The sequence below is a fragment of the Polistes dominula genome, unplaced genomic scaffold (assembly GCF_049000335.1).
Source record: "Polistes dominula isolate Pdom_NZ unplaced genomic scaffold, Pdom_raw_medaka contig_79, whole genome shotgun sequence".
Lineage (NCBI taxonomy): Eukaryota > Metazoa > Arthropoda > Insecta > Hymenoptera > Vespidae > Polistes > Polistes dominula.
In genome coordinates, this window is record NW_028300916.1 from 3,224,026 (window position 1) to 3,250,683 (window position 26,658).

A 26,658-nucleotide genomic window follows, 5' to 3' on the forward strand; every position below is an offset into this window, starting at 1 on the left:
TCTAATTCTTTTTTTGTTCATTCTTCCCAAATGTTAATCAAGCAAACTTAATTTTAATTCATCAATTTTATTTTCAATTAAAAACAAAAAGAATATGAATGAATCTTTGTACTCGTCACAGCCTAGCGTTAAATCGTCTAACATAGAACGTAAACGAGTAAATACCATCGTGCTTTCTCTTGCAACACTATTACACATTGAGGATCGGATAATAGCAAATGTTTACTCTCGTAGTCGATCCCTTACCCTACTTGACAAGCTTTTTCATCCTACTTGACGATGCCATGCAAGGACAAACGGCAAATGGATTCTCTCTTGTGCTTGTTGTTTCCAAGATATACGAAGAGTACAATCTCTTTTTTTTTTTTTTTTTTTTTTATAAGTATAATATTTTATTTCTTTTTAACTGTTATGTTAATAGTATATGTTTCATATGTGTATGCGCGGGCACATGGCGCCTTAGCAATCGTGTTTTTCCCGCAGAAAATAAGCGGACTCTTTTGTTCTTTTATCACAAGTTCCTCTTCTCTTCACTCGACATTCCTGAGTACTCGTAACAACCTAATCAATCTCGTTAGCTTGACAGTTCAGAAGAGAAGTGTCTGAAGAGTACGATACTATCTGAATAGAATTTTTCGAAGAGCGAACAAAAAAAATAGAAAGAGTATATATATATGTATATATACTCATCAAGTATCATATATATATATATATAGTATTACTATAGTATACTATTATAGTATAGTATTATTATAGTATACATACTACTATGTATAGTATTACTATAGTATACTATTATACTATTATACTATATATATATAAAGTAGTACGTATAAATATATACGTACTACTTTAGTATATAAAAACAAACTAGAAAACAAAACAAAAAATTAGGGATTGAAAGATTGAGATGAGGAAGGGAGGTAGGAATTTGGAAAGCAATACTTGCGTACACAGAGACGTTTACTTACCCCACCGTGTCAAGAACGATTCAAAGGAATGTCCCAAGGGTGCATATCATCATCTTTCTTTCTCTCTTTTTGTCTTTCTCTTTCTTTAGCACGTAAGAATATGTATCAACGTCTATACCGTGCGTGTCTATGCTGAGTAGAGAAAAGTGGGAGTGAGGAATGGGTGGATAGGTGGGTGGTTGCTTGCTTGGGATTCCATAGAGCCTGAGTAAACCGTTCTAGCGGTCGATGGCTTACGCTTGCGCTCTGTGAAAACTCTTGCGTCAAACGCGTTTTCCGTTTTGCAGGACGACGTTCTTCCCCTTCGTTGATACGCTACTGGCCTATCTTAAATGGCCTCGAATAGAATCAAATCAAATCGAATCGGTCGATCGGCCGGCTTTATTATAAGAAATGGTACTTATATTTTTTAATTTTTTTTTTTTTTTTTTTTTTTTTTTTAGAATGAGATATTATATAACGATTGATTTATAATTTTGTTATAAACTAATAGATGCGAATATTTTGAACCGTAGACGAGTTCAACCGAGTTAAAAAGAACGAAGAGATGGGGGAGACTATTTTTTGTTCGATCTATATTATAAATACTGAAAGAATAGAGGAAAATTAATGGTTCAGGTTTTATGATCAGTTGGTTGGAATCATTGTTGCCATGGTTACAATACTGGTCAACAAATTTCATAATGGAATTGTATACTTCTTTCGTTTTTATTTTATAAATTGGCTTCACTGTACTTTGTTATCGGAAATGTACGCGAAAGTTGCATGAATTATTACGATTTATATGAATCCAATATGAAAACTGTTTAATGATCAACATTCAATTCATAATAAAAAGGACAAATACTAAATATTAAACAATAAAAATATCGATAATATAAGAATTTTATCCTTTACAATAATTCCAAAATGAAAGAAAAGAAAAAGTCATTGGAATAGATCAACGTCAAATTGAAAATCATAAAATTCGCACAATTACTTTTATACCAACCTAATACTTTTCAATATTCTCCGATAGAAAATATTCGCTTTTTTTTTGACGGTCAGAAAAAAAAAGAAGAAAAAAAAAATAGAACCGTATAAAAAATTGATTTTTAGTCACACGACACAGTGGTGAATATTTTGAGAATATTTTCTTTCTGTTCGATTATTTGTATCCTCTTCTGGTTGAACGATTTCAGTGACACTTTGTTGTTGCTGTTGTTGTTGTTGTTGTTGTCCCATCTTATCGTCTCGAGTTAGATCACTATCTCTACAGTCAGATAAGTTTCTTTCTTGAGATTGTTGGTTGGGTGAAGTGATGCGTTGACGATGTTCGATTTCCGCTAGATTTATCACGATGTTCGGCTGTAACCAGAATATCAATTCTATCTACTATCATAGATGTTCAATCATCTGATTGTTTGTTCAAAACAAATTTGTTTTTGTCAAATAATCTTTTAAAGTTTGGAAAGATTTTTCATTTGCTTTAGAGTTATAACATATTTAGGTTGACCACACATATATATATATATATATATATATATATATATATATATATATATATATATTTCATATTAATATTGATTTACTTAAATATCGATAAAGATAAATGTATTTAAAAATGCTTACCCTTCAATAAATAACTTTAGAAAGAAATACTCGCCAAAAGCAATACCATATATTAGTTTCCTTTAATAATGTACCGAAAGGAAATCAACGTTTCAAGTGTCAGCATATTTAGAATCGAAAATTTACATAACTGAATCATGCGATCAAACTGCAACTGGAATTCCCGTCGGCTTTTTCGAGATATCAGCTTCGAGGGCTTTAAATCTCGAATCTCGACCTATACTATCCGAAATAGATTGCTAAAGTTAGTTTATTTCGAGGAATCGGAACAATGGTTAAGAAGACTTTTAAACATCATTCCAAATTCCAAGTAAATTCTATTGGAATAATTGAAAGTTGATTGTTGGTATTGTAATCAAAAAGTAAAAAAAAAAAAAAAAAAAAAAAATATAAGAAAGATGTGGCAAAAAAAAAGGGATATGTTTTATTTGACGAAAACATTTCTAAATTTCCAACAAAACTGGGTCGAGCTTGTAAAAGAGTAAGCGTAAAGAGAGAGAGAGAAAGAGAGAGACAGAGCGAGTTGATACAAATTTGCTTAGAAATTTGTAGAATAGAAAAGAGAAAATTAGATAGAAAAGGTAAAAGAGAGGGAGAGAGAGAGAGAGAGTGACGACATGAAGCTATTTTAAAACTCTGACTAATTGCTAACTCTTACAGTTATTCATTTTGACTTTTTCTAATTGGTTCAAAAAGTATATTGTTATATACTTGTGCTGTGAATTTTGTTCCCTTTTGACATCGTATGGCTTATTTCAAGTAATTACATTAATCATTCACTTAAACCCGAATTACCTTCTGGATCCGACCAAATTTGTAATGCAAACTTAAGAAATGAAAAAAAAAAGAAACAGAAAAGTATTAACAAAAAAATACATTGCAAAAAGGAAAGAAAAAATGGGAATGGGATGGAGTTAGGAACTTTAGAAAAGTGGAGTTGAAATATACGCGAATAACCGCAAGAGGCTCAGGAGTTTCTAAAAGGTTACTTTCTCTCTCTCTCTCTCTCTCTTTCTCTCTCTCTGATGCTAATCGTCCCTTTGAATCTATTTCGTTTATCAACTCCTAAGAGAGAAACTCCGTCATTTGCATAGCTCTCTTTTATCATGAAAAAGTCGTCTTACTTCTTTGAATATAATCACTCGTACCAAGTTATCTTTTAAACTCGACAAATGCTTCAATGAATTTCATTAATTTATATAAGTTATTTGTTAAACTCGAATATATAAAGTATCGATAAAGCAATTAACTTAGCTACTTTCGATAGGTTTGTAAAAGCACCTGTATTTGTACCTGGATTTGTAGAACGTTGTGTAATCCGGTAGTAGGCTGCCGCGGCATCAAAGGTGTTAAGGATCTGCAAGCTGAACCGTCCGATAACACGTGTCTCTGTGAATCCGATAAACGATTTTGATGCATCGACGATCTTCCACGTCGTGGAAATTCAGCTGGTAGGACTCTTCTTCTCTGTTTCGGTAATTTGCTGCGGGCCTGATGAAACAAATGATTCAATGAAATACTTATTGACAAATATTATTGAAGTAACATAATGATATGTTTGATATTAACCTGAGTGTGGGAGTAGAACATTGAAAAGTTGCTGACTATTACGGGAACCGGAAGTGCGATAGTGAGAACACCGGTCAAGGCACAGAGTCCACCAATGAACATCCCTGGAAAAGTTTTTGGCGTCATGTCGCCGTAACCGACTGTCGTCATGGTGACTAAAGCCCACCAAAGTCCTCGTGGTATACTGTCAAAATCGTTCTTAGGATTTTCCTGAAAAGAGCAGCCTACTGGAATTCCTGATATCGTGCAAGAAAAGCATTTGAAAAGCATTGAAAAAAGGATACAGTATTGTTGCTATTTAACGAATCAGAGTTCATTCATGATCATTCGAGCGATATAACTAAGAAAGAGAAAAATAAAGAAAGAAGAAAGAGTAGAGACGCGTGTCTTCAAGATGAGCTACTTTTGTCACGAGCTTGAGCTCCTTTCATGATTCATGTTTCTTATGAATTTTTCACCTGAGGAAAAGTCAGACTCATTTTCTTTGTCACTCTCCCTTGACGTTACAAGAAAAGCCTTTCATTTTCTACGCTTCGTTTGATGTTTTGATCCTTTGTTCGAACGTAATAACGAAATCTTTCATCCTTTTAATTAATATCCTTATCTTCAAGGATTATCATCTTCTTTCTTTAAGACTGAATAATAATTGGAGATATTGTTTATTTTTGTTGATAGATGAACTTGTAATCTGGGTATTTCAAGTATCATCAGAATACCTGAGTATCTTGGAATAGTTTATTTATATGTATTGAATACTTGACTCGTTAGGTACTCGTTGAGTATTCGCAAAATTTCTTAGTTAATGGAATTTCATAAATTTACAATGACACGAATATTAATGTAAGTTGACAAATTGTCAAAATATTCTACATTTTTCTATAATATAATAAATAATCAATTTGATTTTTATAGAAAAACACATCTATTGAGATATAAAATATATATATTATTCAGACGAGTAGTTTTTCTCGTCGAGTAAGGTAATATCCAAGATCTTGAGTAGATACTTACTCACCTGAAGTCGTTCGGCATAAAAGACGAGACTAGCGAAGAGTACTATGCCAAAAGCAAGAAAGAAAACTAACAATGCTAGTTCTTTAGCTGATGCTTTGAAAGTGTGTATGAGTATTCTCAATCCAGGTGAATGTCTGGTCAATTTAAATAGACGAAGTACACGTGCTATTGACAGGACCTCCAGATACAGGCTAGACTCCGTGAAGAATTCCGTGTAGAAGCTGAACATAGCTGCTAAATCGATCGCGTTCACCGGCGACACTGCGAATTGCTTTAGGCTTGGACTGACCTACAATCGAATCCGAATCCTTTCGTCTTCTTCTTATAAATGCATTTGAGAAATATTTGTAACGACATAATGTAGTTGCAATCAAAGTTGCATCAAAGGATTAAACAAGACAATTTGTAAATTGTTTGAAACACTTACCAAGCATCGAATGGTTATCTCAAATGTGAACCAAGCATTGCAGGCATGTTCGATGTAATAAAATGCTCGATACGGTCGACCGATCTTTTCATTCCCGTAATGCTCGGTGAATTTAACGGAGTCATTAGTAGGACAATCGTTCGTACTAATTTGCGATAGATTATCGCTACTATTACTATTACCAGGATAGCTCTTTAAGCAAAAGCAGAGAACCGAAAGACAGATGAAAAAGATAGAAATGCAGGCTATGCACTTTGCCGACCAGGACGAGTAAGGCTCATCGAAAAGAGCCCAGATTCTTGGACGTAATCGTTGCCACTTTGTCAACGTTCCACGATTATATTCCTCCTCGTAACCGAACAGTCGTGAAATCTCCTCGTCGCTAAGTTTCTCCCCTTCTATGTCCAATTTGTCCAATATTGCCAAGGTTTCTTGAGTGTCTCTGTGAATGCTATAAGTACTCCAACAGCAAGGTTCTACCTTCAAAAATGTTCCAATTTCAATGATGACATTTTCATTTGATGAAATCGGTATCTATAGATTTGTGCTTGTTAACGAGTTCATCGAACTAACCTGATTAGAATCTAGACCCCAGAAATCGAGTTCTTCTTCAAAAAGTGGACCGCAAACGTCCGTCGGATAATGGAGTTTGCCTGTACGATAATAATTGAGAACCTGTGCGAAGACACCGGGATGCCTGTCGTAGAAATATTCGTTCAATATCGGATCGTAATTAACCGATGCCTTGGTTAGTCGTGACAATCTCGTGGCTGGTATTTTCTTCAAGGTCGTTTTGTAAGTTTCGTGACGTATACCACCGACATTAAGTATTACCCGATCGTTCCATCTTTCGTCAACCACTTTCCTCATCCTCTTATTTGGATTCTCTTCGATCGCATGGCAAGCACGCGATTCACGATGGATAAAATAAATGAAAACTTATGTGACAACGAGTTGCTAATATATTTATATATTGTATACTTGAAAATATCTTCTAAGAATATTTTTTCCAACGACTATCTTGCCAAATTTTTTCTTTTTTTTTTTTTTTGATCCTTCATCCATTCATCATTCTTCTCTCCATACTGCATCTGAACTACATTAGAAATGACGTGTAAAATTAAAAAAAATGTACAACACAACGTGGTCTTGTATTTTGTGTTGTTGATCGAATCACCTAACTAACTAAGACGGGTAAAAGCTTTATCTACAAGGAGACATAGAAAAGCCACAGGTTGCTTCTTTAATCGTCCACTCGGTCTAGCCGATCGCAACTTTACGTCACGATCGTTCTTTTCCTCTAGTATCTTAAGACGATAAACGACTATATCTATATACTAACATAGATATACGTGGATTAACACTGTCAGCTATTTTTCTTTCTAAAAATGTCTAAGTGTTAAAATAAAAGTTTTACAAAGAGAAACTCTCTTGGTGCCTATCGCGATGTGCTTAATCTAAATTCTAATTTGTTTTATTTTAAAAATTAAAGAACTCTTTTTTTCAAAGCAAACGATTTCTGTTAATCGCATTATTAACCAAAGCGACCATGCATGTTAATGAGAGAGCAAGTTTAATTACATGATCAACGATTAAAACAGCGGACACTAGAAACTAGTAGGGAAACAATGTGAACTCTTGAACACGTTATCGTTATAATACAAAATGAAATGAATTAAGTTAGTAATTGAAAGATTAAAAAAAAGCTAAAGGTGTGGTCGCATTGTTAATAGTTGCCTAAGGCTAAAATCGATACTTATATTTATTAATGGATAGTATTTTTTGTGTGTTTTTTTTTTTTTTTTTTTTTTTTTTAATTAATTAACGTAAACGCGAATATTTTATTCATAGTCGGTATAAAATAATTAAATCACATTTTGCCGGTAGAATAATGTTTATCGTTTATTATAGAATTTTTAAAATTTTAAAATTAATATTAATAAATATATATTAATAAAATATATATTTATTTTATAATATTTAAAAAATATATTAATAAATGTATATTATATATTTATAATATATATATATATATATATATATATATATATTATTAAAACAAATTAAATAAAATAAAAATATATATAAATTAATATAATATTAATATATATATTTATATAATAATATAATATTATAATTATATATTTATATATAAAATATATATTTATTATTAATATATTTAATATTATTAGATTTAATATTAGATATATATATTATATTATTTATTTATTTTTTTATTTTATTTAATTTGTTTTAATTTATATATTTTAATATTTGATATGAATTATATTAAAAGGTATTATTCGAGCAAATTAATATGTCCAACAAATTTGGACGTATATTCAAACTTAGAATGAATTTTACGTTATACACATTCAATATGAATAATAACCCACAATTTCCTGTGTCTATGATTACTTCCTTGATTAAGTCAAATAAACATTTTTCATGTTGATAAGAAGAATCAAAAGATCAAAGTGATAAAATATAAAGCTTGATATGACACATTTATCTAATAGATTTTGTCTTCTATTTAATGATTAGCAATTAAAATTTCACTATCACCTTGGCAATCGTTAAGCTTCTTCACTATCTGCCTGTAAAACTTCTACTGACAGACTTTATGTTTCTTAGCAAAGGTATAGTCCCGTTGAAAGGAATAAACCACGACTTGCAGACGTGGTTAGCAGTTCTATAAATTCGAGCATGTTTATTTGTAGAACCAACCACGCATTCGTAACCACAACCAACCAAGACATTTTCTCTCTATGCTATTTCTTTTCGTTAAAAAGACATTTTTTTTTTTTAATTCCCCATGAAAAAAAGAATTTTTTTTTCTAACAAAAATTCTTCTTTCTTTCTATTTTGTATTTTGTATTTTTTATTTTTTTTTTTTTTTTTTTTATTAATAATAATGACATAAAGTAAGAAAGAAAAGAAGAGATAATTGTTCAAAAGAATCGTCCAAGTAAAAATAAAATTTACAAAAGAATTTATGTTTCATCCTTTGACTTTGGAGTTATATTTATACAGGCAAGAATTGAAATATTCTTTAAATTCATTTGTATTCTATGTGTGCTATGCTAAATTTGAAAAAATTCTTATTAAACGTTGATATGTATTATATATTAATGTTCCTTTCGGCGTTGAAACGCGAAGATAAATTAAATTGAGATGTAATCCTTTTTGTTTTTTTCTTTTTTTTTTTTTGACAATAAATTATAACAATTTTTATCGTTAATAGAATTTTCTATCGATTGTAAATAATTTTCCCTTCTTTTACTGTATCGTACAATATCGTTTGAATAATATTACGGTGTACTTGGGAATTATTAATCTTGTTGACTAACCGTGGATAAGATCAAAAATAATATAGCTACTTTAATAGTATCATCGTAAATAGAATAAAGTACATTGTGTCAATTAATTAAGTTTCTTTGAAAGAATTTTTTATCAAATGTGGACAAAAATGTCGATAAGGTAGTTCTCTAGTGTATTCTCGGTTGCATTTGTACAGGGTGCGCCTGTCGCATACAACCATCGTTACTTTAGAAAATATTTTATCTCCTTTGATAAAATGACTTAATATTCTTTTATATAATTATATTTAAAAGCATTTAAATATAATTATCCGTAAATTAAATCTTTATGAATTCTGTTAAATATTTTCCATATACTTTTTTACATTATTTCATTAAGCTTACAAAATTTTTAAATATATAAAAGGTGGGACGAATATTTCTTTCAAATTGCTACAATTATTTTTTCTTTCATTATTTGCAAAAATTATTTTTAAATTATATTCGTTTGTTTATAAAATTTATAGAAGAAAAAAAAGTATGTATTTGTCAAGTAAACGATAAAAAAAAAATCTCTATTCTTTCGCTTATCGCACTTCTATCGAAGAAACTATTTATATACTATATATCGGTAGGGAAGTAGCAAGTATAATTAAAACAAGGTCGTGTTCACTTTAAAAAGATCACGTTCATTTTTCATTAATATCCTTATTTTTTATTCTCTATTTTAATCATGTTAAACATAGGAACAAATAGAAAAATGATAAGATCCATCAATTGGAAAGTTGATAAAATAGAAATTGACAAAAAGAACAAAATGATAATAATATCACCTCTCGAATATAGATAAAGAAATATGGATAAAGAAAATCTATTGATTAAAATAAATTACAATTCTTGATCATTCAAGCGAATCTTTGTTTATTCGATAATAGTAACGTCGATAAAAAAGATAGATTCGTAGGGGCGCCACCATTTCAACCCTTAACAACAAAATTGATAACGACTAGCGTATTACCCTCGTAGTAATTGCATACACTTGCCCGTAAATCATATTAACTTTATACACTTGCGTACGCGTAAATTATATTAAAATATCGTCCCTTATTGAAAATAAATTGAAATATCATTTATTCCTTATCATGAATGATGATCTTAAAACATATTCATATCATCGATGAAAACATTGTCAAGCATTGAATCAAAATTACTAGTTGATGCGTATAGGATCAATTTCAAATGAGCTATGAAATATCATTTAATAAATTATCTACAAGTTTATATTCCAGAAGTTCCTCTTAATGCAATGTTGTAACTAATGAGTTCACGTAGACAGAAAAATAGAAAAACATAGAGAAGGGATGAAGTAGGCTTGTCCGCCCTCGGTACTCAGATGAACGGGAGCGAGAAAATGAGGGATAAATAGGGGAGGTATTGAGATGGAGAGAGGGGTTTGAATAGGAGGTAGGGAGATAGGGAAGGTAGGGAGGTTGCGAAGTAGGGTGGTGCATCCAACGTAATTCATCCCTCCCAACCTTGTGACTTTCCTGGCGATCTACCCCCACTCCGTGGCAAAAGGGTTTGCGAGTGGAGGGATGATAAGAGAGAATGAGAGGGTTTCTCGTTCCATCGTATCAATTTATATCCACCCTCGACGCAAGGCATCTCAGTCGCACGGTCGAGCGTCGACTCTTCGCATCTCTCGTCGCTTCGCGTCGCGTTGCGTTGCGTCGCGTAGCGTCGCGTCGCGTCTCGTCTCGTCTCGTCTCGGTCGTGTCAGCGAAAACCTCGTCGACAACGATCACGACCACGACGAAGACGAAGACGACGACGACGACCAACACCAACACCACCACCACCACCACTACCACCAGGAACAAGTCATCCTTTCTTTCTTTTCTGTTTTTACTTTAATTTACTTTACTTTACTTGACTTACTTCATTCCTTCTTATCAAAAAACTAAAACGGATAAGAGAGGCCTGCAACAATCAAAAGGAAGAACGAAGACACGAGCAACGACGAGGACGACAATGAAAGAAGACGACGACGACGTCGGCCTTTCTGTTGGCTGCTGACCTAATCGTGTACTATTACTACTTACTCTTCTTTATATTTTCTTTTCTTTTCTTTTGGTCCAGCTAAGACGCTGACCAATTTTTCTATCTATTTCCTCATACTATTTTCTTTGTTTTTCTTATTCTTTTGTTTGATCTGTTCCTTTTTCTCTGACTTTCTGTCTGTTTGTCTTTCTCTTACTTTAACAAGAGTTGAGATAAAGATAGAGAAAGAGGAAAGTGGAATAAAAAAGAGCAGATCGATAGGCCGGGTCAGTGTGCGTGAGAGCAGCGAGCGAACGTGCGAGAGAGCGTTAGCTTGTCAGAGAGAAAGAGAAAGAGAAAGAGAGGGTGCCCCGCCGTATAACGGGGGTGTGGCCAAGGATGGTGAAGGCTCCCACAATGGGTCCCACGGGAGGACCCCAGGGCATCAGGAAGATTCATCCCAGTCCGGAGATCGCCATGAATCCTAGGAACCTACAAGCAGCCACCACCAATTTCACCCCCACCGTTCTGCGCTCAGAGGCCAACACTCTCGGTGCTACGACGCACGCCTTTCATCCTCAGGTAAGCAAACTCTTTATCTACCTATCTATCTATGTTATCTATCGTTATTTTTCTCTTTCTATCCATCTTCTTTCATCCCTATGAAAGTACACGTCGTGTTTATTAACCAACCCCCTCTGTGTCCCAACTTCTTATTCTATGTTTTTCTGTCTCTCCGTATAATACTGACTTACCAGTAGTAAACTACCGGACTAGTCAGACCGCCGCAGGGATTTCTACTCATTGTGAAATTTGACGATACAATATACGTACGCGCCACTTCCTCGTTTATATATGTATGTATATGTATATCATATATAATACATATATTTATATACTATATATATATATATATATGTTCTTGCGCCCTCGAATAAACTTCCATTAGTCGTCGATTATATCGTAGCAAGCTTTCATGATAAATTTGTTAACGATAAAACGCTACGATTACCGACAAAGAGATAACATCACTTAGCTTCTCGTTTTACTCTTGTTGATAGAAAACATTCATATCGTCTTCGTATATAATATTACTTATACATATATTTTCATTAGAAACTTTCATACAATATAAAGAATGATCCAAAAAGTAGGTTAAATGTTTTAAGAACAAATCTATGCCTACCACCTCATCGATACTTTTTCTTATTCATTCTTTTATTCTTTCTACTTTTTGAACTATCGTCTTCGTCTGTCTCTCTTTTGGAATAAGTGTTCGCGCCCAACTGAAGGACGTACTCGAAGAGAAGGCTCGTTTTCTAAGATCGAATATGGGTCACTTTTATTGGAAAAAGATTGTTCTATTTTTTTTTTTTTTTTTATTTTTTCCCCCAACGTTTTAACAATTTTCAAACGTATTTTTTCTTTTCAACATTTTATTCATCGCGATATGAGAAATGATAGGAGAAAAAGTGTGAAAGGAAATATTCAACTGAGGTGTTATATCGTCATTCAATTTTGAGTACCGAACGAACTGCTAAAGGTCGAGTTCATTCAGAAAATCGTGTGTTTTTTGTTGCGACTAAATGTCAAAGGATCGTGTGTTGCAACGATAACATCAAAAGATGTACCTGTTATGTATTTGTTTGAACACAAGATAAACACATAGTTATACTACATATAATTGTGCCGGTAATTATAGCAACAGATTAAATCTAAAAATACTAATGAAATTATTTTATTATATCAATAATTGTAATATCAAATATATCGTAAATTTTTTGACTTGCAAAAGTACCGAAATTACCATAATACATCGATACACATATGTGTATCCATAAATCTATGATATTATCATTGCTAATAAAAACAAAATTCAAGATACATTTTGATTTGTCATGTTTTATCGATAACCTTGTAAAGGTTGTGTAAGATGGGAAGAACACGCTATGAAACAATTTGTTCGTGGTAATCAATTGCAATGGGTGAAAATGACTATTACACGATGTTACGTTGCCCACCAAGTGTGTCCATCGAGTAGGTGTGGTCCCTCGTGCGTTATGCATCAAGGGGGATGACGATTATCTTCTTCAATGCATATTGATCGATCTGATATAGATCTATCAACTTTACGAATGATTACACCTACTCTTACAAGTTTTCATTTATTTTCCTTACTACGTGAGTAACACTACGTGCATTACGTAACAAAAGTTTCAAAATAGAAAAGATTATCATTTTGAAGAAAAAAGTTGAAATAAAAAAAGTTTTACGAAATGATAGTAAATCCGTTCAAGAAAAACTTTGTCTTACTTTCTCTCTATTTTTCCTTTCTGACATTACTTTTTTTCTTTTCTAACAACGAAGAAAGAAAAGAAAAGAAAAGAAAAGAAAAGTAAGAAGAATATATTTCAGAGTAAATTTATATGCCTGGAAGGTGTGTAACATTTAGATCGCGAACTATCCATGTTGGAAAAGATTGAAGTAGGTTGTCTTGTAATATGCAAAATACCATCTGGATATGTTCCTACTACATACGTATGTATATATATATATATATATATATATATAGATAGATAGGAAAACGCTTTTGGAATTTATCCTTCTTGGGAAAAAGACCTTTGCTATTCTTATCGAATAGTTCTAACTATATTTCAATGTGAAATATATATTTCACCTATGAGAATAGGATACTCGAGATGTTTATCTTTCGAGAGGAAGATGATCATCGTTCGTGTATATTTAGTCGAGACAATAGAGCAATGCCGAGGATAATGAAGTCCAGGAAATTGCAGAAGTTCGGTATATACCCAACAACCGGCTGTTATAAGTTTCTACATGGGGAAGCAAAGCCAATTGAAAATGTGTTGCGATGTACGACTCCTAGTGATATTTTAGTAAATGAGACAGAACGTTTTAACAAGATTCGTAGAAAGATTTTCAATAAGATTTTAATAAGAGAGCAATGAATTATTTATTCCTCTCTATTATTTCGCATAGAATCTCTCATTTCCAATCTCATTGGAAATGAACCTCGAACCATGACATGTTCGATGATTTTAGGTGGACGTTTCAACGCAAGTTGATCTTCACAGTGGTGGTGGATCCTTTCACGGAGATTGGGATCGAAGAGCTACGCCACTTTATTCGCGAGAAGACATAAAGGAGCAATATTGCATAACCAGTAGACAATTGGACGCTGTTGAAAAATCGACCGGTGGATTTTTTGGTTGTTTATCAACGAGAGGACCTTCGCCATGCAGCTCGACCAGAAGTTCCATTCTTTCTGCTTGTGTTAGAAGTGTCCCGAGCGATGAAAATCTTTGCGATGCTCCTTACCCTCGATATTCATTACCTATCATGTATCAGCAACCCTATACGAACTTTTCCAGAGGTCATTCTCGTTACGATCTTGAAGATGACATTGAAGTTTTTCGACGAAGACCAAGAACATTTTGCACCGTCTCCGATCCTAAGAAGTAAGAATTTCAACCGACAAATTTAATATTCATTTTCCTATTTACACGAAAAACATGGACGTATGTTACATATATTATTTTTTATTAATACATTAGCGACCGCTGACGTGAATTCACGTCTTTTCAAGTTCTATTCCTAGTTGCCGCTGACGTGATTCACGTCATTTTAAATTTTACAAATTGTATAAAAATCAATTTTTATATATACATATATAAATTATATATTATATTTATATATTTATATAAATTTTATAATATAAATATATAATATTTAATATTTAAATATTCATATAAATATATAAAGATACATTTTATATATTAAATTTATATTTAATAATTTCAATATAATATTTAAAAATAATTATATTTTATTATTTAAATATAAATGTAAATAATTTATTATTTTTGCCGGTAGCCAGTATTAAAAAAGGAAAAAATATGCCAACCGCGAATGTGTTAAAGGGTCTAACAAAAGATTCTTTAAATATTTAATCAAAATGTAACATACGCCCCTTTTTTCCAGACATCCATTCATTTATCTTTTTCCATCCACTTACAAACAACACAACAACAACAACAACAATAATAATCGACTATTTTTAGCGATATTTTTACCGACGCGATATAAATTGGTAAAAATAAATGAAATAAAAAGAAAATGGATTAAAAAAAGGAAATTTAACGTTTAATCAAATCTATTAGCAACAAGTAGTGGGTAAATCGGTAAGTTATTAGCCATTTAAATAATTCCTTTTGCCGTTGAAATTAAAATCGTCATCTCTGTCAGAGAGATGGTCTAACCCAGCAACGTTGCCACACGCTCGAGTACGAATTTATGTCCGATATATATGACATAATTAGGCCGGACACTCGTGATTACATTATCTCGAAGCATTTGGCTACGAATGCAATTACGTTTTACTATGCGCCGGCCGACGCGTTGACTATTTTGTGCGACTATTTTGTGCCGTTCCACGTTTCATTACGGTTGTCAAACGTATGCGACGGATGGATGATCGACCGATCGTAGCAACCCTGACACTTTTATCATCTATGTAGTTTTAATTGAATCGTGAGACTTGTCGCGATGTGAGAAAGAAAAAAAATAATAATAATAAGAGAACTTTCGCGAATGGTTTAGAAACAGACAGAAATCAAATTAATTATAGTTACTCTTTTATAATTTATAATGAAATAGATGATCAGTGTTTATAATAAAATATAAGCATGTAACACCAACCTGACACAACCCAACCCTTATTACAAATACTAATCATCTAGCTAGTTATTATTTCTATCCATCGAATAAATAAAATAAAAATGATGGAAGAAATGTTTTTTCTTTTGTTTTCTTTGTTTTTTTTTTTTCTTTTTTTTTCTCTCATCAAAGTAAATAAGAATATAATGAAAAAAACATTTGGAAAAAGATACACGTGGTTGCCCGAAGACGAAGAATCCATCAGGATGGAAGGCCCAAGGCCAGTATTACCCCCTGTGCCTCCACCACCCTCTTCGCAAGGTCCTCAAGCTCCTAAAACGAAACACGTGAGTTTCGCCAGATCGCATACGCTCACATCTTTCGACGTTCCCAGGAGTAGAAGTCCACCAAGGTCGCACAACCCGGAACGCCTTATTGACTCGCAGCCAATGATGCAAAACACCACTGTGTCCTCGAATTTACCCCTCGTCCATTCTTACGCTCCACTCATCCGTGGTAAGTTTTTACTTCACTTTTTTTTTTTCTTACGGATACTTGAACATTACAAACAAATCGATAAATAATTATTTATCAAGTATAAAAATATAATGATCCATTGAAGAGTCTTAATAACGGGAAGGAAAGTATGATATTAGTTTGAAGTAACAGTTTGCTTCCACATATATGTATCTAATGAAATTCACGTAAGCTTGAACCATCCGTTAGATTACTATCCTACGGCAACTTCCTTTCGATGATGAAATTGCCAATATCGTAACGCGATGGGAATTCCATATTGAATTTATTAAAGTAATATTGAGATAGTATTACAAGTTGGTATAATTATTCTTATAAATGATGTACGAATGGTTATCACATTTTTTATCCAATTTCTAAAAAAAAAAAAAAAAAAAAAAAAAAACATTTCCATTAGAATATTCGTTGCATGGGCGTTTAATTGGCGTGTATAATAAATGGCAATCGATCAACGTGTTCTGATAATTAACGAGAGGACAAAGTTTTTATTGGAAGCGAATAGAAAATAATCGATTAAGTGGACAAACGTGACTATCTTTCTTTCTCTTTCTCTCTCTCTTTAAAGAATGGTTATTTTTTATTTCTAGAAAAGTTTCCGAAACGTGGCGTCATGAAAACGCAAGCAACGCAGACAGAAATCCCAGCAGAATTTCGTACTAGAGTACCACCCGTAACACTAAGTCCTAGAACTATTCATAGAGTAAAGATGGTCTCGCAGGGAGCTCAAACGAATGGTCTATTTAATGGTAGAAAGTTGACGAAAAGTTATTCCGAGGCTGGACAATTGGGTACGCCTTTGGGTGGTATACAAACTAGTCCAGGATCCAAAGAGGAAATGGAACACGAGCCACTTCACAGAACGCAAAGTGAGGAACCACCACGGTCACCGTTCATCGTCGATACTCCACCACCTCAATTTCCTAGTCATCCCATCAACGAGGACGAATCTTTGCCTAATGGAGACATCGACGGTCCTTTGTGTAAAGTAAGTTAAATATTATTTGAAATATCTCTAACATTTCATTTTCAATTGATAATATTTGCTTATAGTCGCAAGATCAACGACAAAAATCCATCGAACTCGAAGACCAAGAAATCCTTATAGATTTTAAGCCAGCTCCGGTTTCACCTGACGCACGTGCCATTCTTAATCGTTTGTCAACACCCACGCGAAGGTTCCTGCCATTACAAAAAACTCTTTCCGATGGTGAAATTAGAGTAGAGAGACGAGAATTAGTCGGTGAAGCTGGTGAACCAAGTTATCCGCATACCTGTAGAAGAAATCATCAGGATCCATGGAGTAGGACGGTTAGAACATCGGTTGAATTTTCATCTACTCCGGAGGATCTTTCTCTTTTAAGAGTACCTTCTCCTCAAGACGATCATCACGAAGAAGTTAGTAAGAGAGTATCTTCTTAATAATTCACACGTACTTAAAACATTACCTCTCTAACATTTGTCATTGACTTAGGAATTTCATGAAAATCTTATACGTCGTGGAATTTTCCGTAAGAGGAGTGTATCCCTCGAGGATGGAGTACAGGGTCCATTGTCCGGTGATTTTATGCTACCTAGGTCACTTCCAACATCGCCTACCTCACCAACGTCATCAGGTGATAATATAACATAGAACAAGAATATTTCAATACATAGATATGAAATGTTTAATTAACAATTAAATTAACAATTAAATTAACGATTAAACAGCACCTCGACGAATGCCCCAAAGTCCAAAAGACGAACCACCATTGAACCACGAATTGGCGCACGTAAGAAAGATTTATATTCCATTATCGACAACATCTCCAGTAACTGGCATTCCTGGGACTTCTCCGTTCGCCTCGAGTGATTCCCTAGCGAACGACATAACAAGGGACCACAGCGACGGAATTTGGAACGAGTCCCAGGCTACGGTACTTCAAGCCGATTCTCTCGCCTTGTTAACCCCAAAAAGGAGGCTTCTTTTACTTCTGCAACATCAGCAAGACTCTTCTATGGATACCGAAGCACTGGACGCCGAAGATGTGAAGGAGATGCACACGCCCAGTCCAAGAATACGCCTCGAGCCTGCAACGCCTGTACAACCTCTCACGCCAAGGTTGAAATTACTAATCGACAAAGGCTAACTATTTACGTAGAGAGACATAAATAGGCTGATCAATTTACACGGTTCACACTCAATGTGTTCGATCTTGAACACGTTGCATGCAACCCTTCATTCTTCTTCATTAAAGTGTTCTTTATTATTTCATTATTTCAGCGCTGACACTTCAACGATGGCAACGAGCAACGGAAGAGCGAAAACTGGCTTCCGTCGTTCTAGTCCAGCACCATCATCCTCGCAACCACAATCACAATCGTCGAGCGAATTTTGTTTGAGTCTAGCTAGAACGGATTCTGGTGGTCGTACAAACACCGACCTTTCCGAAACCTCGACGACAGAGGATTATTTCACTGCCAATACCTCGACCGAAACTGGGACCACGACTGGTACTTCCGCGACTACGAGTTCCTGGTCTAGGCCACCGCAAACGTCCAGTGCCGCGGCCTCGGCCTCGGCCTCGGCATCAGCACCAGCATCGACCACAGCCACCGCCGCGGAGGGTAGCTCTTTCGAGAGTGCTAGCTCGATTTATAGTCTAGCGAGAAGCGAGGCCGTGCTCGAGGAACCTTGTAGTCCACGACCGATCGAGGAAGAGACAGAAGATCCTTTCGGTGTTGAAGAATTACTTTCTCCAGCAAGATCAACTAGCAGTAGTAGTTCAGGAAGTTACGATTTGAAGGATGCAATGGCGACAATGCAGGAACTTGATCAGATAGCATTAGAAAGTGGTCACGTTTCTGAGGCAGAGTTAGAAAAAGACGTGAGTATCATGTAACCTGAATTTCTCAGTGTTTCATCAATCTTGATCAGTTTTATTTCATATCAGGAAGGACATCGTTCGTCATCTGGTGGATACGCCGAATCCCCGCCAGATCAGCGTGCTTGGAACGAAGAAGAACGTCGAAGGAAACGGAAAACTTTGGATCTAACCAATGGACTGACTCCCACGGAATCGGAACATATTACGGAGTCTTCGTATTTAGATAATGCGAGCACATCTTCGAGGTCGAGATCAAAACAAACACCTTCGAGGAGTCCTCATCGTAATAATAGAAAACGAGACAATGGTCAATTGCAACAAATTCAACAGCAACAGAAGCAACAACAGCCACAGCCACAATCACAACCACAAGCATCACCGCAACAGCAACAACAACAACAACAACAACAGCCAATTAGCCGAAGTCCTCAAAAAGAAGAATGGAGATTGGAACAAAGTGAAGATGGTACACATGCAGCTACATCCGATGATTCCAGCTGTAGTCATTACTATCGTATGCATCATCATCATCATTATCATATGCATAGAGACACTGGTGATAGTAGTAGGCATCGTAGAACCAGGGAAAGTCCAAGAAGGAAAAATGGTAGCTACGTACCTGTAAGAAGAAGAAGCAACGAGGTACGTTTTTATTGTGCTATACTATATTAAATTTCTTTCAAATTGTACATTTGTCTTTGATTATAGCTATTCAAATGTAATTACTTAGCGCGTTACTTAGCAGCAATTCTCAAATTAATAAGAATTACAAAGATCAGGATTTTCTATTATAATATTTCGTAGGATAAGAATGCCGCTATAACTGGTAGTTTGCCAAGAAGAAGGTCTCGTATAGCAGACGACGTTTGTTCAAATCGTTTGAGTTTCGGGCGTTATCAACGTAGTCCTGGACACGAGTATCGTACCGTGATTATAGATCGTCATAGTCCAGAAGCAAGATTAAAGGCTCTATCAGCTGAATCTCTTAGATCTGTTAGTCCTGGTAGCGACAGTGTATTTTATAGCGAAGGAACCGATCAGCCATATATGACGGTTACTACATTAGACGAACCACATTGTCATCATTGTGGGAGGAAGGTAGGTTAAATACGTTCGATGTAACACCTTAATTACGACTATATTTAACCGTAGATTTACTTCGAGGTTTCCGAGGAAATTGTCAAACCACCAGCGGATTTTGCTGACTCACCGGAAGGACACAGATCAACCAGTTCGAAACATGGCTCTAGTCAAAGACTTTACAAGAAGTTTGACAAGAGATATCGTTTGGAGGATCGTAGCGATAGAAGACATCGTCGTAGTGCTGGCCGATCTGACATTCGGGCTAAATCGGAGGAACGTGCTGGACCAAGATCAGGAAGCAGAGGATCGATAGATGAAACTGCTGCTGGTAGAAAAAGACTACAAGTTCGAAGTACAGATGCTAGCATGGAAATTCTAACAGGTTTGCTCACATAATTGCAAAGTTTTAAGCCAAGGATTTTCCATGATAAATTATTAATTATAATTATTTATTAATCCTCAACACACAGGGAGAGAAGATGAAGATGATTACGTGGAACCGTATACAGGTGCAGAATGGATTTACATCGGTGATTTTGAGGAAAGTCACGTTTGGCGTCGTCCGGATAGTCGTGACAGTGACGATGACATTTTAGGAAGTATACTCAAAGAACGAAGGGGTTCTCAGGAATCGACAGAAAGCGAAAGAAATTTTCGACACAAGTATCAAGCGGCTACACATCGGATGGTTCATCGAAAGAGTAGCGGCGAAATGTACAGGAGGATACAAACGAAAAATTTTGGTGAGAATAAGAAAATTGTTCAATTAATTAACCTTTAGATGTACCCCTTTCTTTTCTTTTTCTTTTTTTAATCTTAATACATACTATCATAAAGAAGGAAAAATACATTCGATCGATAATCCGTCGTATAAGTTCCATCGTAGCTATCTCGAAATATTAAAGTGAAGGAGATAAAGAGAGGGTTAACCATAGCAAGTAAGACCTTGAACGTCGAAGGTTAGAGTATTTTTAAATCGATACAGGATGACTGTTTTTCTCAAAGCATTCTCGCGTATATAGAGCGTTATGCATTCAATAATAGTTAAGATAGGGGTAGGTAATGTAATAAGGGTAACATTGTCGTCAACTAATAATAAAGAATATAAAAATACAGCGTAATATAACATTCGATGGATGTTGATGATAATAGAGACAATTATTTTTCATTTGAACAAGTATCTATAGAAAAAAAGAAAAAAAGTTCTAACAAGCTAATAGTATATTTCTAATATTAGATAAATAATTCAGAAAAGGATTTGAAAATAAGAGAAAAATGTGGAACACGCGAGTGTTGGATTTTTTTTATTACTAAGTGTATACGGCATCGTCCAAGAATGTTCCCAAAAAATCTTTGGGAACTCGACGTAAGAAAGAGGTGTGTGTGTGTGTGTTGTGTGTGCCTGTAAATAAAAAAAAGGAAAAAAAATGAGGGGAGATAAAAGAGGATAGATGGTTGATCATTCGAAAGCAAGTGAGAGATAGAGATACATAGAGAAAGAGAGAGATGTTCTTAGCGTTTCTTTAAATAAGCAGCGCGTAATACTGCGTCGTCTAAATATATCTTAGCCGGCTCTGCCGTTTGGCCGTCCGAGTTGGACGGTAGAGCCGGTCGGCCACTAAACACGCTATTGCGAATAAGAGGAAAGAAAGCACGAAAGTTAAGAGGAATAGATAGATTAGAGTGTTGTTGGTGGTGGTAGTGTTGGTGGCGGTGGTGGCGATGGGCCGAACATTCGAAGAAGAAGCTTTTGGCCGGCAGTCAGTGGGTCAGGGCGCCGAGTCGCATTCCACGGGTTCGTAAGCTCGAAGCATCGGAAAAGCTTCGGGAAAGTTTCGGGAAAGCTTCGGAAAAGCTTCGGGAAAGCTCGAGTTATTACGTTTAGTTGGTATCCTCTTTTGATAGATCGACAATTAACTTTCGAAAGAAACAAATAAAAAAGGATGGTGTGCGACTCGGCAACGCACAGTTCAGAGTGTGGAAGGATGGACCAATTGGAAGAGGATGTGTCGCTGAAAAGAGCTTTGGAGGACCTTCTTAAGTGTATGCTTAGGGTGTGGTGCAGGGAGGGACAGGCTCTTACGAGACTCGGTGCAACGACACCTGGTAAATAATCTTCTTTTTTTAATAATGGAATAGGGGTAGAAGAAACTCTCAAATCTAAACCTAAGTTCTTATACTTTACAAGGTTGAACATTAGAGCTTGACATGGTCATTATTACTGAGACATAAATTAATGTAACAAGTAACCTAGGTACATCGATCGAAAATCGGAAACTCGCCAAGATTTGCTAGCACGTGGGGCCAAGAATGAAAATTTGAACGATTATTCGGACAATACTTGTAACACTTTAACCGTGTACCTAACCATCTTCCTCTCGTTGTCCTCGCTCGATCAAGATCAAAGCGCATTGAACGTTTACCGAGAGTGCCGCCAAATCGATATGTTTTTTCTCAAGGTCAAGAGACACACGACAAGAGAATCTCTACATTCGAATCTTGTGATTTCTCGACCGAAAATAACTTTGCTAAATTCTTTCTTCCTTGACCAATCTTTTCTTTTCTATTTTTCTTCTACTATCTTTTATTTAGATCTTATTTATTTTTTCTACGTAAAAAATGTCGTCGAATCATGTCACGGACGCTGAGGATTCGTGGAACGTCGTAAAACAGGGAACACATGTAGTACGTATTTTGACACACTTCTCTCGCTTAATCCTCTACGGATATCCAGAAATATCCAAGATACATTAACGTAGGGTATATAACTATGGCGTGCGTTCATCATCAAGCATGCATCAGAGAAAGAGAGAAAGGGAGAGGAAGGGAAAATTTAGTCGATCGGAAATATAATGTATAGCTTTATTGCTTTTGTTTAAATATTCCTTTAAAGTAGATGTACTATCTATAGAATTCCGATGATATGGAATATCCATGCAATGGATGGTCTAAGGAAGTTGTGCATGTATCTGCAACCCTCTAAAAATATCCAACAGGGGATCTCTACTCTCGGGAATAGAATATACTCGGTAAGATAATTCCGAAGTTGCTGACGTATTGTTGCTTTGATTATTCTTGGATCATTAATCCCTATTGGATTAAAGACAATTTGGAATATTTCCTTGGCACTTTAGACATTTCTCCGAGATAAATAAAATGCGAATCCTTTCATATTTAACCAGCAGCTTAGCGGTTTCCAGTCGATGTCTCTTTTCTATACTTCCCATATACACCTTGTCTTTTTTTCCGATCTTTATTCATGGCTTTATACACGCTCGGATCGCCGTGAATAAATAGAAACGCTCTAAAAGGCGGCGGAAAGTGGGTCGACGTGACGCACGTGCGGCGCATTACTTTCTATAATGGCAACTGATTATACACACCGTCGTAACTCGCAAACCGTTGGATATCACGATATCTTTTTTTTCTTTCCATTTATTTTTCCATTTATTTTTCCTTCGTCAATTTCGATTTGCAGAGAGCGACAAAAGGGTGATCGTGAAACGAGAGGCCGATGGGGAGTTTGGATTTCGAATTCACGGATCAAAACCGGTGGTAGTATCCGCGATCGAACCAGACACACCTGCTGAGAGTTCCGGTTTGGAGGTTGGCGACATTATAATGTCGGTGAACGGTAGAAGCGTCATGGACGCGACCCACTCGGAAGTCGTCAGGTTGGCTCATTCCGGTACGGATGTCCTCGAGCTGGAAGTCGCTAGGACGTGCAACGTTCTAGCACCGCGAGTGCCCAGGAATGGGGCTAAGGATGCACAGGAGGAGCCTATTTGTACGGGTTATTTATGGAGAAAATCGGCAACTTCTTCGAACACGGACAAGTGGGTTCGCAGATGGTTCGCCCTGCGTCGCGACAATTGTCTCTATTATTATAAGACTGACTCGGTTAGTGAAATTTCAAATATATTTATGGCTCTCAACGAATCGTAAATCAACTAATTACCTCATTCATTATCAGGATTCACAACCGGTAGGAGCGGTAATGCTTTTGAAATACGAAGTGGAAGTTACTCCCGAATTGAGACTGCACAGTTTTGCTATAAAGAAACAAGCAGCCCCTACGTTACGGCTCGCTGCCGATACGGAAGAAGCGGCGAGCAGGTGGGCTACGGTTATTAAGGAAGCCATCGAACGAAACAATCAGGTAATCTTATCGTAATCACACACCTATGATAATTGCTACTTTTTTGTTTGTAATATATCTTTTTATTACAGGTAGACACTTGGTTGAATGCCTCGTTGAGAATGCGTGAATTACCAGCTTGCACTATACAAAAGCCCGACTGCTTTGGTTATTTAAGCAAACAACAAGAACACGCGAAAAAGACATCCTCGCCTACCGGCTGGTCCAGACGATATTGCGTATTGAAAGATGCCGCTTTGTATTTCTACGATGACGCCAACGCTGAGAAGGCATTCGGTGTTACCTGTCTTCATGGTTTCAGAGTTTACGGTAGCGCACCTAATTCCGGCGGCAGGAAGCACGCCTTTGAGCTGCAACCACCGGATCCCACGCAAAGAAGTTACACCTTCGCCACGGAGTCCGAGATGGATAAGAAACGGTAACGTTTTTTATATTCTTTTATATTGTTTTATATTCTATATTGAATATATACTCCCACACACACATACACAACTGCATACGTACATAGAAAATACCCATTATGTTATTGTCCATATTTCATTTCCTCTTGTCTTCCATTTCTTACAGCTGGTTAGCAGCGTTAGAATACTCGATCGATCGATGGATAAAAATAGGTTGATGTGACCAATGCAACAGCTCAGAAAGCGAAGACGACGAAAGAACAAATATCACACGGAAAAATAAAAAGAAAAGAAAAAGCGAATGATAAACCAACACAACCTTCACGGGAACCCTTTGCCTCTTCTCCCGTTTTCGGTTCCTATTCGTGAATCCTCATCGCGATCGCAACTCGAGAGGATGATCCATGAACGTTTGATTAAACTCTTATAATCGCGAGAATTTAAAATAAGTTTTATCGTAGAGTGAGAAAAGAAGGAAAGAAGGGAAGACACTTTTTGCCAAAGTTTGTGTGTCAAAGTTTTCAGTGACTTTTCAACAAAAGATTATATACGATGACGACGACGTACGCGTAAAACGTTTTCGATTTTTGTCTTATCGAGAAAATTGTCAAAGAGACACTCGTTAGTAGTTTCATCGTCAGCGTAGATTGCGATCTAGGAAGCCAATGAAAAAACGCAAAAAAAAAAAAAACAAATAGAGAAAAGAAAGCCAAACGACAATTTAGAATCGTTCAACACATCGATCGTTTTATTCATAAGAAAGAAGATTAACAAAAAAAAAAAAATAAATAAATAAATAAATAGGATACAAAAAAAAAAAAAGAAAATAAAATGTCATACACTTTGCGTGTGATTAGGTGATTACGATAGGAAAAGAAAGAAACAAGAAACAAAAAAATAAATAAATAAATAAAAACCAAAGAAAAATAATAAAAAAAAGAAAAAATATGCGGCAGCGGAATGAAAATGTAGTTAAACGCGGAAATTCAAGGAGAAAACAAAAAAAAAACAAAAAAAAGTGATAGAAATAAAATGCGAAATGTGAAATTTGTATCTACACGCGATGATAAATACGAGAAACGTTTGCGAAAGGAATATTTTGTCGACGAGAAAGTATGCGTTCTCGCCCAGCGTGAGGTTAGATAATGCGTGTGTTTAAAACAATATATGCGTGGAATTGCCATTTGAACAAATTATTACCGCTGTTCTTACCACCGATATTTGTAATTACCGATTTTAAAGAATCGTGCGCACGAGAGATCCCGTACATACGTATGAATGTTTCTCGCGTTTGCATGTCGCATGTGAGAGAGTGTGTGTGTGTGTGTATGTATGTATATGTATGATCGAGTCAAAAATAAGAGGAACGACGAGAGAAGAAAAGAAAGAAAAAAAAAAATAGTGCAAACAAATAAAGTATGAATTTTTATTGAAAATTCTCGTGCGCACGTACTCGTCGCATTTATTCGGTAAGATTTAAAAATAAATAAATAAAAAAAACAAACAAAAAGGAAAAAAAATAAATAATAATAATAATAATGATATTAATTATAATTATAATGATAATAATAATAATAATAATAATAATAATAAATGAAAAATATTGAGAGAAAAAAATTAAAAGGAAAAGAGGGGGTGGGGAGGGTAAAAAAAAAAAAGAAAATACGAGGGAAAAAAATGCTACACTATCTTGGAACAACCATAAATTTAATTGCGCCTTTAATGCGCTCGAGCGCACATAGGACACGAAAAGAAGAAGAAGATGAAGAAGAAGAAGAAGTAAAAGGAAGAGAAGGAGGAGGAGGAGGAGGAGGAGGAAGAGAAAGACGAGGACGTGAATGAAAGAGGAAGAGGGAAGTAATAGCAAAGGATGAGACGAAGGATGAGACGAAGGATGAGGCGAACGAACGAACAAAAGAACGAACGAAAGAACGAACGAACGAACGCACGATACGAACTCGTACCATTTCTCTTCCGTGCTCGGTGGACCGATCGATGAGGATGAA

General features: G+C 35.4%; 2 protein-coding genes across 8 annotated transcripts; one reads left to right on the forward strand and one right to left on the reverse strand.

Annotated features, from left to right (window-relative positions):
- Nucleotides 1-1,647: 1,647 nt before the first annotated feature.
- Nucleotides 1,648-8,332, reverse strand: LOC107074540 (potassium voltage-gated channel protein Shaw). Of its 3 annotated transcripts, none has more exons than XM_089170670.1 (7): nucleotides 8,158-8,317; nucleotides 6,166-6,688; nucleotides 5,593-6,072; nucleotides 5,167-5,454; nucleotides 4,152-4,361; nucleotides 3,876-4,073; nucleotides 1,648-2,318 (listed from the first exon to the last, which is right to left on the reverse strand). In XM_089170670.1, the coding sequence occupies exons 2-7, from the start codon at nucleotides 6,460-6,462 to the stop codon at nucleotides 2,070-2,072; spliced, it is 1,722 nt and encodes a 573-aa protein (XP_089026796.1). In that variant the 5' UTR covers nucleotides 6,463-6,688; nucleotides 8,158-8,317; the 3' UTR covers nucleotides 1,648-2,069. The 3 variants fall into 3 exon arrangements, with proteins under 3 accessions (XP_089026796.1, XP_089026797.1, XP_089026798.1); XM_089170671.1 differs by having other exon boundaries at nucleotides 6,166-6,683; nucleotides 8,158-8,198; XM_089170672.1 differs by having other exon boundaries at nucleotides 2,093-2,223; nucleotides 8,158-8,332.
- A 2,202-nt stretch (nucleotides 8,333-10,534) lies between these two features.
- LOC107074403 (uncharacterized) lies at nucleotides 10,535-26,281 on the forward strand. Of its 5 annotated transcripts, none has more exons than XM_015335802.2 (17): nucleotides 10,535-10,974; nucleotides 11,158-11,513; nucleotides 13,995-14,410; nucleotides 15,838-16,124; nucleotides 16,733-17,130; nucleotides 17,196-17,540; nucleotides 17,617-17,758; nucleotides 17,853-18,243; nucleotides 18,406-19,009; nucleotides 19,076-19,651; nucleotides 19,814-20,107; nucleotides 20,162-20,474; nucleotides 20,563-20,835; nucleotides 23,571-23,992; nucleotides 24,066-24,251; nucleotides 24,323-24,669; nucleotides 24,819-26,281. In XM_015335802.2, exons 2-17 carry the CDS (start codon nucleotides 11,331-11,333, stop codon nucleotides 24,868-24,870), a joined length of 5,229 nt encoding a protein of 1,742 aa, XP_015191288.2. In that variant the 5' UTR covers nucleotides 10,535-10,974; nucleotides 11,158-11,330; the 3' UTR covers nucleotides 24,871-26,281. The 5 variants fall into 5 exon arrangements, with proteins under 5 accessions (XP_015191288.2, XP_089026828.1, XP_089026829.1 ...); XM_089170702.1 differs by having other exon boundaries at nucleotides 20,174-20,474; XM_089170703.1 differs by having other exon boundaries at nucleotides 16,003-16,124.
- The last annotated feature ends 377 nt before the right edge of the window (nucleotides 26,282-26,658 follow it).